Raw genomic sequence first — 14,377 nt, forward strand, 5'->3', positions numbered from 1 at the left:
GATGCCCTTAAACCTTTACTAGTTCAAAATGCAACTCTCTTATTTTGAATCCCATTTGTTTGAATCACTTATCTTAAATTTCACTACCTTACCTATAGATAGGTTTTCATAAAGAAAGAAGTCGGAAACCAAAACCTCATTATCAAAAATGACTTAGGCACTTGCAATAGAAGCACAATATGACTGAGGATTCAAAGGCATCTGTTATCCTCTAACCACCTCATTTCTCTCTCAGACAGAAAAAGTTGACTGTAGCTTTTTAAAGCCTTTTTAGGTACAGAATAACCTGCTGCTTTGAAGCCACGTTATATCAGCTGAGGATCTGGCCCATACGGACTTCTCCTCCCTTCCCCTTCCAACTTGTGTTGTACTTACTGACCTTCAGAGGTGCTGTATCTATTTTCTCCAATCTTAACCTTATCTACAAATGTATTTTGAAATGAGCTACTAGTGCTGGCTAAAGCAAGCAGTTGCTGGAGTTTTAACTCCTGGTAATCATCTTTATGACTTCCCTCAACAAGACTAATCCAGATAATAGCTGCCTATCCAAAATAATTTGAGATGAAGGAAAACATTGACGTTTAGTGAATTTAACAAGGGGTTGGGCTTACTAAAAATTACCAATTAAACAATATATTATAATTTCTGAAAACTCACAAATATGAAGCAATTAATCTTTATAATATCTTTATAAATCTTTAAAATCTTTATAATAGCATATTTCATTCCACAGCAGCTTTACTCACAGAACTATTACACAATTTGCAAAAACTGTTTTATTTCAGCTTGCAGAGAGAAATAAACTCATAGAGAGATGCTAATTTGGTATGGACACAATATAATGTTGGTAACAGAGCACAGACTGGTACAAAACCTCATGCAGTCCCTCCAACAGTTGAATCATGCTGACTACATATATTATCAGGAGTGCTATTTGAAACACATACCTATTTTTAATGGGAAATTTTACAGTTACTGCACAAATTCTCTTTACGCTTCCACTGAGCACAATAAGAACTAAATAGGGCCCCTCTCTCCATTTCCAAATGCACACAATCATGTCGTTGGGTACTCGAGTCACGGTTACCAGACGGACAAGCCCAAAGCAGCTGAGGAGAGGAGCCAGGACAGCAGACCAGAGGAGGTAACCAATAACTAAACCAAGATTTGTTCTGGGGAAAAACAGGAGGCATCCAGTGAGGGGTCTTGCTGGGATTTTGTGCTCCCTTCACCGGGCTGCTCAGCACTTTGTCTGCTTGAGCTGCTTCACCAAGAGTATAAAACACATTGCATGGTGGTGAAGAAAGCCCCCTTTTTTATATATATTGCTTCATGAAACATCCCTGCTATCTTCTCTTTGTATTGTGCATCTGTGCAGGCATGGGGCGCTGATGCAGGACGGGTTTCTCAGGTTCAAGTCTTTTCTCTAATAACTAACATTTTCTCAATAAAAACATGAGATTATCCACTAATACATGATTCCAGGAGTTAGAGCTGTCAAAGGCAGAAATTATCATTAAATTTATGATAAAACCATGAACTTTCATACTTTTAAAGCATAATTTTACATGGGGAGAACGTCTATTCCTTAAATCTGACAAAAATGAAAGTTGGGTACAAAACTAACATACAAACTTTCAAAATTTTACTCAAAATCAAAGTACACTACTCTGTTAGAGTAACTTCCTCCAAAGATGTATGCTCATTTGTGCAGTAAAATAGTATATTTCAAGAAAGTAAAAATATAGTAAATATTAAGCACATAACGTTAATTTTCTTTGTTTGCTTCTGGCTTAGGCAGAATTTCAAACTAATTGACAGGAACATAACAACCTCTCCCCAGTCATAGTATTTACAGCCACGTACTTTAAAATATACTGTTTAATAAGAAAAGGAAAGAGCTGAATACAGTAAAAACTGCCTTTGTTCACAAGCCAAAAACAAACATATTGGCAGTTCTCTCCTCTTTGTTGCTATTGTACTAGAAAAGGCCTGGGTTTTGTTTGGTATGCCCCCCCCCCCCTTTTTTTTTTTTCAGGGGGTTGTGTTTCTTTGTAGGTTTTTTCCACATCTCATTTTGAATTGGAAAATTTGAACTCCTTGCAAAATAGAAAACTAGTTTTTGGTTCAAATCCTTCAAGACAACTTGAAGTTATGAGTTATGAGGAGTGGGTAAGCTATTAGTGAATGCAGAGAAACATGTTAAGTCAATAATAACTGTTTTCCCAAAACCAAATAAGTGATGGGGAAAAAAAGCATACTTCAGATGCTGCTCCATGTTATAAATTCTAAATGTTTGGCCATCACCCGTTCAAAATCATAACGTTAGGTACACAAAATGCTCTGGCCCACAAAGCTTAAAGAAAAACATAGAAAACAGAATTGGCTTAAAATCAACTCATTGCAAAGACGGCAATCAGATGTTTGCTACTTTTGGACCAGTGGAGAGTTATCCAATTTTAGAGAAGGGATGTGTGTAAAAAAAAATAATATATTTTGGCTCCCAAGAGTTACTTTTTCTGTTTTGATCTCAAATTTCCTCTAGGATGCAAAAAAAAGAGCTTTCTATGGCTAAATAAATAAATAAATAATGGCTAAAGGTGGGATAGAGATTTTCAGGCTCTTGCAGACAGGTGACCTAACCCCAGCATAAGCCTTGTAATTGTGGCCTTGCGTTCAATTTTATCTCCCCAGAGGACAATTTGTTGGGACAAGATCATCCTGCCAGTACCTTTGGGATCCTCCTGGCCCGGCGTGTAGACAGTAGCTCGCTTGTGGTACTCAGGCTGTCCTCATTGAGGCTGGAGGGGGAAGAGGGAATGCCAAGCTGAGCCAGCAGCAGCATGTCATCGTGGCTGTGCCGCTTGGGTAACCGTGGTAAGCGGTGGCTCTTCCTTTCCGACCAGTTCCCAATACGCAGAGACTGGCTGCTAGGCTTCGAAGGTAGCTGTGGGAACAAGAACAGCTTGAACTCTTCCCCTCCTTGTCAACATTTAGTGCAGAAGCAGCTCTTTGTGAGCGAGTGGTGGCTACAGAAAGGCATCGCGCCATTGCCCCGTATGAAGTATGTGCAAAAAGAGGGTGCAAGGTCAAACTGAAGAAACAGGGATCGATATCTAAGGCTTTATCTAAATTTCAAAGAAAACAATAGACTGCATTTGGCTTTGGATTTCCATGGACCCACACCACATTAACAAACACCATGAGCATTCAAACCTAACTTAAAAGTTTGAAGGACATCAAAACACTGATATGATGGGCCTGATCTCTCTCACTTGCAGTGGTGAAAATCCAGAGTGACTACACTGGGGCTGCTATTCATCCTAGAGAAAGAAAGTAGAAAATCAAGCTGGCTGAATTTCCACCATGTCAAGATGCTTTAATATCCGTCAATATGCAGAGGCTGGGTTATAGCTTTGTCCTGCCTTCCCAAGGAATTCTCTTTAAAGGACAAATCAGTTATCATTGTAGCAAGGAAGGCAAGATCTCACTGATGGGAATAGGCATCAAGCAACATCTATCTTAAAAAATAAATAAAAAAAAAATGGGGCTCTCCCTCTCCTGGAACAGTCCTCAAAGCAGCTCTGCCCAGCTCTTGGGAAGGTTAATTCACAGGCTGGCAGGGTCAGGTCTTTAGGTTCTCTTTCCAGCTTCCCTATGATGCAAGTGAAGGAGAGAAAGTCATTTCCTCCACCACTCTCTCCCTTAGCTTGTCTATCCACCAAATGGTCCTTTACACATCTACCACAACCACCGTGTCTAGAAAATAAGTACCGTTATATCAAACAGCCCTGAGCTGGCAATTGCTAATATCCAATTAACAGGTGTATGAGCACTGCACTACCCACCTACACACTACCACTGCTACCTGCACTAGCAAATGTCCCACTTGTTTTACTTGGAAGGTTTACCTACTACAGGGCCATACGATCTGGGATCAAAAGTAGGTGTTTCTGTATGTGTGGGTTTTGCATCACAAACACGTCATCATCAATAAAACATTATTTTTTATCTGATGACTTTAATAACTGAAAACAACAAAAGGGAAAGGAGAAGAGATTGGGATTCAAAATGACCACAAGCCAGTGTTTCTGAGGTCTCTGCTTACCACAGGTTTGCATGCCAGGAAAATCTGCAGCTGCCTAGAAATGAAAGTTCTTTTTGGAGATGATTGGTGAAAGCCTGCTGACCTTCTGATCTCTTCCATCTTGTTTATCATAATCCATGACTGAAGAGTCATGTTGCTAATCCAGCTATGTTGCTATGCTGGAAAAACTGGGTGATAAATTGTTGACAAAGCTGCCATTTTTCAGGAAATTGAGACTGTTCTATTTCTGGTCATCAGAGAACTGCCCAGGCTCATAGCTGACCTGCTCTTAGTGTCCCTTTGCTTTATATATCAACAAAATGACAGCACAATTATGGCAGGACTGACGGAAACTCCTGGCGGCATTTCAAAAAGAAGCTACCAGAATAAAGATAGCCTTGTTGCGTAGATACCAGACAATACTTATTTCCTGAGAAACTTTACAGAAACAACTTTAATCTGTATATTCTTTGATCACCCTGTGTAAAACACCCAACGGTGGACAGTGTCTTACCATGGACCTGTATGGGTCCTACCCCAACGGGACATCTTTTTGGACCATCTAAACGAAATCACAATTCCTCTTCACACATAGAGTACAGCCAAAAGCAATTGTTCTGCATTGTATATCTTTCACTACAAAGTTATCTTCATGGCTGTTGTTTCTGTGTCTCCTTACTCTGCCTGATTATTCACTTCCCACTTTTCCCCTTTTCAGTACCTTTGCTGAGAATACTCCTGTTTTACAACTGATGGGCAAGGTGTATACTAAGAATCCTGGTAATGTTTTTGTCTCTAGGACCGTGGTGCTCACATGTACCCAACTGAATAAGCAAAAGAAAACATATTTAGTTTTGTTCTACGTTACTTTACATGACAAAAATGTAGGTCCTCGTGACCTTTTTTAAACTGCAAATTTTCTGTTGATTCAGTACAAAATGAAGTTCCGTTAAAAGAAGCTCTGAATCTCAAAATTAAGTATGTGACAAATTTATATTTTTCCTTATGAACACAATGATCCCATAAACAGCGTAGCAATCTGGCATTTCATAGCTTTCCCAGAAAACACACTGCTTTGGAAAATTCACCACAAAATGGAAACTCTGTAGAGTTCCCGGTGTTTTATTTTATGCTGCCAACACAGCTTATACAGCCTTGTTAAATGCAGACACTCAGGTTTTTCTAATTATTTTATTATTCATTTATTTACTAGGGCGGGGGGCATACTTTGCCTCCTCCATCTTACAAGAAGCCATGCCACGCCGCACACTTCACGTTAGCAAGCCACGAGAGGCCTCACAAAATATGTGAGGAAGATGAAGAACCTGACTTCCTCCCTCCTGTCCTACTGAAAGGCCATCAGCAAACACTGAGGTATTCACAAAGAGGTGTAACCACAGCAAGGATTTAGGGCCAGATTCAGCTCCCCAAATGACTGGCAGAAGGATTCTGCTTAAACTCAGCTGCCCACAGCCAGCGCTCGTCAGGGCTATTCCAAACAGCAATCAGCTTCTGCAGGGCAGCGCTGAGCCTCTGAATTACAGCTGCCAAGAGCAACGATTTACAGATCTGATCGCATTCTTTTTTCCAGATACCCCTTCTCATTCTGTGCAGCTGCTCTTCCTCCTATGCCACAACTGATTCTCTTGCAGCAGCTTTAAAGAAGCTTTGAGCGCAGAAAGAAACGCGACCTCGCGCCCTGGAAGCCGTGCGTTACCTGGGGAGGTGATGTGTATTTCCTGTCCTGCGGAGTCCACATCCTGTGCAAAGAATCTAGGGAGTTCTCGGAGAGCTGATGGGATTTTCGGCCCGCGTGACGGCCTTTCAGCTCCACATCCTCATACGGGTTTTCCTTGGGTGACTCTCCTTCACGTTTTTTTTTTGTGTGTGTGTTTATTTTTTTTTTTTTTTAAGAAAAGAAAAACAGACAGGAATGTAAAATTAAAAAAAAATCATGTGAACCAAGTGAAAGGCTTTAAGAAAAGCTCCTCAGCTTTCAGCATGACTCATCCCTCTCGCTGCAGCTGGAAGTATTTGGAGGAGAACTTGGCTATGAGGTCGACATTTTTTTTACTTTCCTTTTATTTTTTATTTTTTTTTTTAATAAAACACAAAGATTTCACAAGACGTGCTTCTGAGCATCCGCAGCTGTGCAAAATTTATTGATATATAAAAACCAAGGCACATAACTACTTTAAAGGATATCAGTAGATTTTATAAACCTATAGCAGCCACTCATCGGGTGAAACGAATAGCAATAAATAACTGTTCTCGACATACCACCCTTACACACAATAAGACAACTTTTATGTGATGCTACCTTCATTTTTCTCTTGCCCTGAGAGAAGGCAAAGAAAGAATAAGCGCTTCAGCTCAGCAGTGCCAAGAGAGAAGATTGGAAAATTTAAAAGATGAGGGAAGGATTTCTGCACCAGCCTTGCTACATCCTCAGGGTATTCTTTAAAATATATCACACCTTCTGACTGAGCAGTTATTCTTTTCAACTTATGTAAAATTTGTTTTGCCTGGAAGGGTTCTCATCCTGCCAGTAATACATGGAGGCTTGAACTGTTAATCACTAAAGATGAGATAAATGAAAAATACATCGAAAAGCAGACTGCAATCTTTGTCTTCTCTGTCTTTGAAAACCAGACCCAAAGTTTACAGTACAGATTTAAATGAGCTCCAAAACCCTTTGGCAGCCATTTCCATCTAAGGACTGATGGAGCAACTCGTCTTCACAGAAATACTGAACTCACTAAACTAAGAAGCACAAAGAGGAATGAACTCCACCAGTAAAATTAAAGTTTTGTATCCAGTTCAGGTTTTATTATATACTGTGTTAATTAGGAAGTGAGGATGGAAAGCTATAGCATGGTTTATTATTCACAGAGACAATATTCACTTTTCACAGAGGCCACAGCTGAGGTATAGTTACTTTCAGTGAGAGCAAGGCTTGAATTAATACCCTTGTCCTTTTGACTGTCAGTTTTCGTTCTAGACAGAATATTATATTTCCTCATTGCACAAAAGAAAACTAAAACAGTTTGTGTTTCTAGTTTACTGATAAGCCTAGAAACACAGGTCTGCTTGACCCGTCAATTATAGTGATAAGAGCTTGCAATTAGCAAGATCACACATCCACACGTTACCAGTAAAACTAGGGTTTTGCTTCAGTAGTGCATCATACTGATTTCTAGTCAGAAGTAAGCACAAGAGTGAATGTTTTAGCATTGTTTTAATTAGCAGCCTGAATAACTGCTGCTCTTGAAGAATGTTTGAATTGGCAGGCACAACCTATTATTTCATCCAGAGGGAATCTGATTACAGAGGTTGCACTGTCAATAGTCCACATGCTGTACAGAAAGGATGCCTTCAGGTGCATGAAATACTTAAAAGAAAGACGCTTTGATGAATGCAATGGACAGGATAAATCTGAAGTAACAAATATTGTTAAAATAATTTAAAGCTACAGATGTCCTGAGAGGACTATGGAACCAATCGACTCCTTCTGCAGGAAGAGAAATAAATAGACATTGTGCAGTAAATGTTACTTTTAAATGCTACAGCTTTAGATATGACGATCACAACAACACAGCTAATTGGACAGTACTAGCATAATAAAATTTCTTGTAAGCCCAAGTCAAGTATAGGTCAAATAAGCATTTTAGGATGGATCAGCAGATTTCAAAACACCCAACTATATTGGACACTGGTTAAACACACACTTCCTTGAGAAAACAGATTACTAATGTTATTACATTAGTCTGCATATTATCCAAACTTCTGAGAAAAAACAAGTTCATCAGTTGAAAAGAAACCTTTTTCTAAACAGTAAAGCATTTAAAAAGTTTAGGGTGATTCTCCTTCCAAGACACCACGTAAAACAAAACAGCTTGAATCCAGCTAAACTCAGCATTACAAATGTTGATCTAAAATATTAAGTATAGAAATGGGCCCTGAGAAGTCTTGGATGAGGGAAGAAGGAGGAGCAAGAAATCATGAGCAGAGGCTGCTTTTCTGACTCAGATTGTCTACCAAAAGAAAGCTCTGGCCAAATTCCTCTTCAGTGTAACGTGGAGGTCAGTGGAGACACCACAGGGATTTTAACCCTTTCCCTAGAGCTGCGTATATTTCTTCAGATGACTGATTTGCCATTCAAGAGCACTTACTTATTTTTATCATTTGCCTAAAAATCAATTTACTTCAGGTCCTTTTTTTTTTCATTTTGAAATGATGTCTTGAGATTAAATATGCTTTTTTTTTCTTTTTTTTTTTCTTTTTTTTTTTTTGTAAGAATAACCTCTTTCCCCGAGAAATCTCTGATAATGAAATCGTCTGATCAATTTGAAACAACCGGGTTTTCCTGGTTTGACATTTGAACCAAGTGTTTTGTTCAGCCAGCGAACTAGAAGAGATGATTTATTTGCGTGGTCTTCAGCAGTTTTCAAACCTGAGACAACCACTGCTTTTTAGTATATGTGCTCTTCTTGGTGGAAGAGACACAAAAGACCGTACATGCAGAAAGAGTGCCAGGCAGCACAGACAGACTGGTTTCTGGGTGTCAAGAACAGGAAGGGCAAGTGACAAGAAACCCAAGACTGCAAGCAAGCAAATCAAATGTGTGAGGATTTCCTAAACTGCCTTAGAACAGCCTTTATCCCCATCCCAGTACACTGTGACTGCCTTCCACAGGCACATAGACCAGGAGACTGGTGGGCACCCGCAGGTGTGGATCCCACACCAGAAGGAAGCTTCAGGGAAGGGCTGTGGTGGCAGCTGGTGCTGCAGCACAAAAATGAGGAAGGTTTCCATACCGCTGGGCTGGCTCCAGAGGTTTGCAGCTTTGGCCTCAGCATTTCTCCTCAACAACACCACTTCTCTAATCCCAGAGACCAAGGCAAGGAATATTTACAATCTGCAAGCTGTAGTGCTTTTGTATTCATTTGTATTTGCTGCAAAAGGAAAACACATTTACAATGAAAGAGCAAAGAAATGTCCTTGTTCCTTCCATATGATGTCTCTATTGGAAGCCAAGACAGATTGGAAGAAAGACAGCATAGTATAGAGGCCATGCTTGTCTTAACGAGGCTGATCCAATTGCTGCTGAAGACAAGAGCAGACTATCACTGACTTCAAAGGAAGCTGAGTCAGACCCCCACGGCGCATATGGCCACAGTGTTTGTCGAAGGTTTGCTATTGCATTTCTCTGATCACCAGCCCTGCTTCCAGATCAGCTCCCTCTACAGGCTTTTTTTTTTTTTTTTCCTCCACGTTTCCCATTCTCTTGAATTCTACATACTGAAATGCTGAGTTAGCGTGGGACACTTATCTACATGACATTTATCTTCACAAGCTCTTACAGGCAATTTAATGATTGGTCCATAGGGGAAAGGAAAAAAAAAAAAAAAAAAAAAAAAAAAAAAAGGCTAAAATAGCCAGGGATCTTTAGAAAAGCCATGAGGAATGTAGTGCCTTGAGCTTAAGCATTGTAGAGTTTCCTCCAGCGGTTGCAATTTCTCAGTCCGTGACGCTCTCCGAGTCAGCCCCACCGAGTCCTGAGGCAGCACACAGTGTTCCTCTGCTCGGCCTCTCACACGTGGCAAATGGGAAGCAGAGGCAGACGCAGCAAGCCTGTCTCATGCTGAGGAAGGAGTGAAAAATAAGACTGAAAGGGGAAAAAAATACAGGCAGACGCTTCTCTATAAACGGCACAAAGCAGGGAAATGCATAATTTTAGATGGCAGAACCAACTGCCAGGGGAACCACGTGGTTCACTGAGTGTAACTACTTCCTTTCGCCCTACCAACAAGTAGGAAGAAACAAGTATCAGGTATATAGTAAGGAAACGGCTCGTCAAATTGCCTTAAACTTGGTGCCTACGTTGCTGTGCTCCCTATGCCCACACAGAAAAGATGCTGTCTCCAGAGAGCGATGCTGAATGCCCAAGCTAAAAGCCTACCGCTTTCCCCACTGGCTGCACAGGAAGCCTAGGCTCCTGAACCGTGCAGCTGAGGTAGATGGTGTCAGCACCTCACAAATGGCAAAGTGTATATTTCTTGTACACCAAATGATCGTTGACAATAACTGAAATCCATGTATCCCAACGTGGCAACAAAGCAGCAGCCTGATCATCAATAGGATGAGACAGCTAGAGCATTTGGCCCTTCTCTGACAGGCCATATGGATATTGTTTCATTTAATGTGCTCTGGTTGCCATTACCTTATACTGTCTGTTATTAAAATTGCCACAGTTACACTTTCCAAAACACTTCCATGCTTTTTAGACTTTGAAAGACAGGGTATGGTCATGGAGGAAGATAGGGACACACATTTCCCTCATCACAGCCTACACCATCATTTTGTACCATAGATCTGTATTTTACTGATCAGTCATCCAGAGACCTACTGGTAAGCATCTGACTAAAAGCCCAAAGCGTTTTCAGAGAAGGGACTAGCACAGCACTGCTGGCAGAGGTACATTCTCTCCAAGTTTGCTGCAGCTCCACAGCAGCCCAGCAGTTCCAGTTTCTCCCAGATTCATACAACCATTTTGATGCAAGATGATGATCTGATGGGAAATAATGTGTTATGATAATATGACAGATGATAATGTGGCAGGTGATGATGGGATTTTACTGGAAACATCAAGAGACCCAGCTCACTCTTTTTCTAACCCTTTTCCACGTTTACTGGAAGAACTTTGCAAACAGTCTAATTTGAAAGCAATGTCAGGCAGGAATGTCTTCCAACTGGACCTCACTCATCATTTCTGCAGCTCTTGGCACACTTACTGGAGGATTCGGTAAAGCAGCTAAATCATCCCATTTGTTACATGACATGTACTATGTCCAGCTTACATCAGAATGCAAAACAACTCATCTGTTTAGGAGAGACCAGGTGCTTGACCATGCTGTTTTGAGAACCAGCCTCCACAGGGAAGGTTAAATCACCCACATTCCCTACACACTCAGGATCCTGCTTGAAGGTCCGCACCTGCCTATTTTAACTGCTCAGGCACCCACCTGGGTTAGGCTGCCCTGATGCTTTGCTTAATAACACTGATTTGAGACATATTGCTCCATCTCCTTGCTTATGTGGTATGATGCATTGTGAAATAGCTGAGAGACCCAACTCGGGCCGTTTTCAACTCTCTGGAAAAGACCATACTTACCCAAGTACAGCAACAAACTGTCCTCCACTAATTTCAGGAAGAGCTGGATATGCCAAAAGCAAGATATTTTGCTTCCTGAGTGACAACCTGAACATAAGACTTATGGGGAAACAATTTTACTAAAAAATAAAAATAAATAAATAAAACAACAACAAAAAACTTTTCTAGACCTGGTACCAATCTGACAGGTTTGGGGCTTTATAATGATTTATATTTCACCCAGGTCCCTGGCTGTGAAGAAGGCCCATGCAAACCCTTAGACAGTTGTCCTGTTACAGTGCAGAAGAAAACAAGAAATTGATTTTCCCCAAACTGAAGTGAGATACTCAAATGGACAAAGAGAGGAAAGCAGATAAATTATTGCATATAATCCCACAGTTTCACTTTTCAGTCACCTTAGGTGACAATTGTAACACGGTTTAATAATAGGCCTCCAGAAGCACAGTGATTAAGTTGTTAACCTCTCTCCAACTCCTCTTAAGATGCAAAACGTATTTGTCAAGAGAAACATCCAGTTGGAAGAGCTCAGCATTTCCTAATGTGACACTGAACAGATACGGAGAGCAGGAAGGTGTGTAAAAAAAAACCCTCCCTGAAGGTCCAGCTGCCCCCGGGACCACAGGTTCCTGTAAGCTCCCATTAGAAGCCCACCAGCAAGATCTCACTCAGAAATTCATCCCAGTTACAGAGATTCCACAGCAATATTTCTGGGCACATTGCTTTACTTTCTAGACTGCTTGAGCTCTAGCTTTCAAAGCAGATACAGTAGCTGTCTGCAGCTGCTTCTCCTTTAACTGCCTCACTTCCTCTGTTTGCCTCCTTTTCTCATTCTTCCCCCTCCATAAATGGCCAGATTTCCAACACATTTTAATTATTGCCTTTTATTTGAAGCCAATATGAAACAATCTAACTCATCTGACTGAGAGTTTCAGAGGCTCCAGAAAAGTCTTCTGACTGGCTTCATCAGTTACTTCTCAACATACAAATACAACCAGAGATGGGCCTGAACCCAAGATATGGCTCTGAGCATTTCAGAGCTGGGTAGAAGTCTGCATCCCCATCAAGACTGTGTGACAATTGCCTCTAGTCTCCTCGGTGGAGCACAGAGAAACTGTGATGTGGAGATAGGGAGAAATGAGGAGAAGATGGAACTGAATTCCAGCGCAAGCTTTCAAGGCTGGCCTCTGTTACCACGGACAATATCAAACCCCAGATCTAAAGGCCTGTGCTCTTTCAGAACCGAAACTCTACAGCTGAATCCCAGCTTTAACATGAAAACATTTCAACTTTTAACTTTGCATATTAACTATGGCATTACTTAGAGGAAAGTTGTTGGTGGTTTGGTTTTGGTTTTGTTTTCTTTTTTAAACCCCATGGGAATTTGTGCCAGCTGCTTGAACCTTACACCTTCGACTAGCTTTCCTCTTGCCTAGGTTACCTGTCCCTCTTTAACAGCTAACCCATCTGCCCAGGCAGAGGTCCGTTTCTGCTGTTGGAGCTGGCTTGCAAAAATCACTTCCTCAGCCAGAAGGTATTTGTTAGGCTCCATCTTCTACAGTACATCCTAAAACGTCTGTTGAAAAAATACCTGCCTTTAATGAACAAAATAGCCTCATACTGCTGACCATGTCAGCCACAAAGTTAAAGGAGAGAGGCATGACTTCCACGAGGGATCTAAGCACAGCACTGGGACCTGCCACCAAGCAGTCCTAACACAGGTTTTGATACCGATTCCCTTGGCATGCCACCGAACTCCTGGCATAGGCCAGGCCAGGCTATACCTGGCTGCCATATGCTAGTGTGCCTAGACTTGGTGTTCCTAGGGGCTCTGCTGCCAGGGAAACACCAAACTTCCCCAGGGCAGGGGCAGACACTTGTGCTCCTCCTCTTAAGAGCTTGATGGGCAGAAATAAACTGAAAGATTTAGAGGAGATTCCCACCTGTTCTGCTGTGTCCAGCACTCCGATGAGCTACATATGCAGTAAGAATGCCTCCCTTGTCAAAGCAGATTTCTTCCTCTGTATTTAATTTCAAAATTGTGAATGCAATTTCTCTTGCAAACACAAACCGTAATTTACATGGTTTTACTAGATTTTATTTAGACAAACTTGATATTGTTCCCTTAACCTTGCTTTCACTTTACTTTCATTCAACCTTTTTTGTGTTTTTTTTGAGATGCCAGGTGAAAAATGCCTCAGAGACAGCAGGGATTAAATAACAATATTCAAACATCTCAACTGTATTTAGTGGAACAGACTGGAATACTGAAACCATATGGTACACATGACAGGAAATACTGTTGTCCACAAACACAGCAGAAGCAACTGTCTCAGACATCTCTTAATACTATGATAGTTTCTTTGATTTGCACAAAGCCAAGTATGATTTCCCCAACTGGATTCATAAAGCCACATCAGTTTTTGTCTGATTAAAGACTCGTTCAAAACCACAAGAAGCAAAACAATGTTAAGTTTACTATGACTGCCACATTCCTGTGAATGCTAGTACAGAAGATGAATGAAGTCCACATGGTTCCTTGCACATGGACCACAGCTCTGATTAATATTAGGAATGTGTATGCCTTTATACCGTTGCTTTTTGATTAATTCAGAATGGATCATTACGTTCCAATCCAGTACCTCTCTTGAACTAAACATGCAGATATTTCATTTATTAAAATGTACTTAAATACTACAAAACTAAACAAAGTCTCTGGTTCGTTATGTCCCTAGATTTCAAAGAACAACAGTTTTTGGTTTTAAAGTACCTTAAATAAAAAGTCTTAACGTCAACTCTCAAAAATAACAAACTGCCCACAGCAGCTCATCACTGTCCTCACCATTAAAGAAGGAAACACTGTAAGGGCACCAGGAGAAAGATGAAGGTTTAGTGTGCATGTGCATCAGATGAGGAGGTCGTGTAATAATCTCAGAAAAAATTACTCCTAGTACGTATGTGCTTAAAAGCTACGTTTTGATAATTGGACTAGCCTGAGTGAGAGCATTTGGTACCCCACACAGCACCTTGTAGGTGTTTAACTTCATATACACTTTTTTAGAAGGTACTCTCTGATAGATAATGCCTGCATTACAAGTTTTAATTCTATGGGTGTTGAG

At 40.8% G+C, this 14,377-nt stretch overlaps 1 protein-coding gene and 1 long non-coding RNA gene across 6 annotated transcripts in view; both read right to left on the minus strand.

Moving 5' to 3' along the window:
- DENND2B (DENN domain containing 2B) overlaps positions 1-14,377 on the minus strand; it is a 143,761-nt gene that overhangs the window by 43,713 nt on the left and 85,671 nt on the right. For all 5 annotated transcript variants that reach the window (XM_035328680.1, XM_035328683.1, XM_035328681.1 and 2 more), the window contains 2 exons: positions 5,805-5,953; positions 2,732-2,947 (listed from right to left, as the gene is read on the minus strand). In XM_035328680.1, the coding sequence (XP_035184571.1) occupies positions 2,732-2,947; positions 5,805-5,953 (365 nt within the window). The remainder of the gene's footprint in view (positions 1-2,731; positions 2,948-5,804; positions 5,954-14,377) is intronic.
- LOC118168356 lies at positions 6,189-11,553 on the minus strand. Its single transcript, XR_004751506.1, has 2 exons — positions 10,360-11,553; positions 6,189-9,952 (listed from the first exon to the last, which is right to left on the minus strand). It is a non-coding gene; the product is annotated as an uncharacterized LOC118168356 (long non-coding RNA).

This window comes from Oxyura jamaicensis, chromosome 5 (assembly GCF_011077185.1).
Source record: "Oxyura jamaicensis isolate SHBP4307 breed ruddy duck chromosome 5, BPBGC_Ojam_1.0, whole genome shotgun sequence".
Lineage (NCBI taxonomy): Eukaryota > Metazoa > Chordata > Aves > Anseriformes > Anatidae > Oxyura > Oxyura jamaicensis.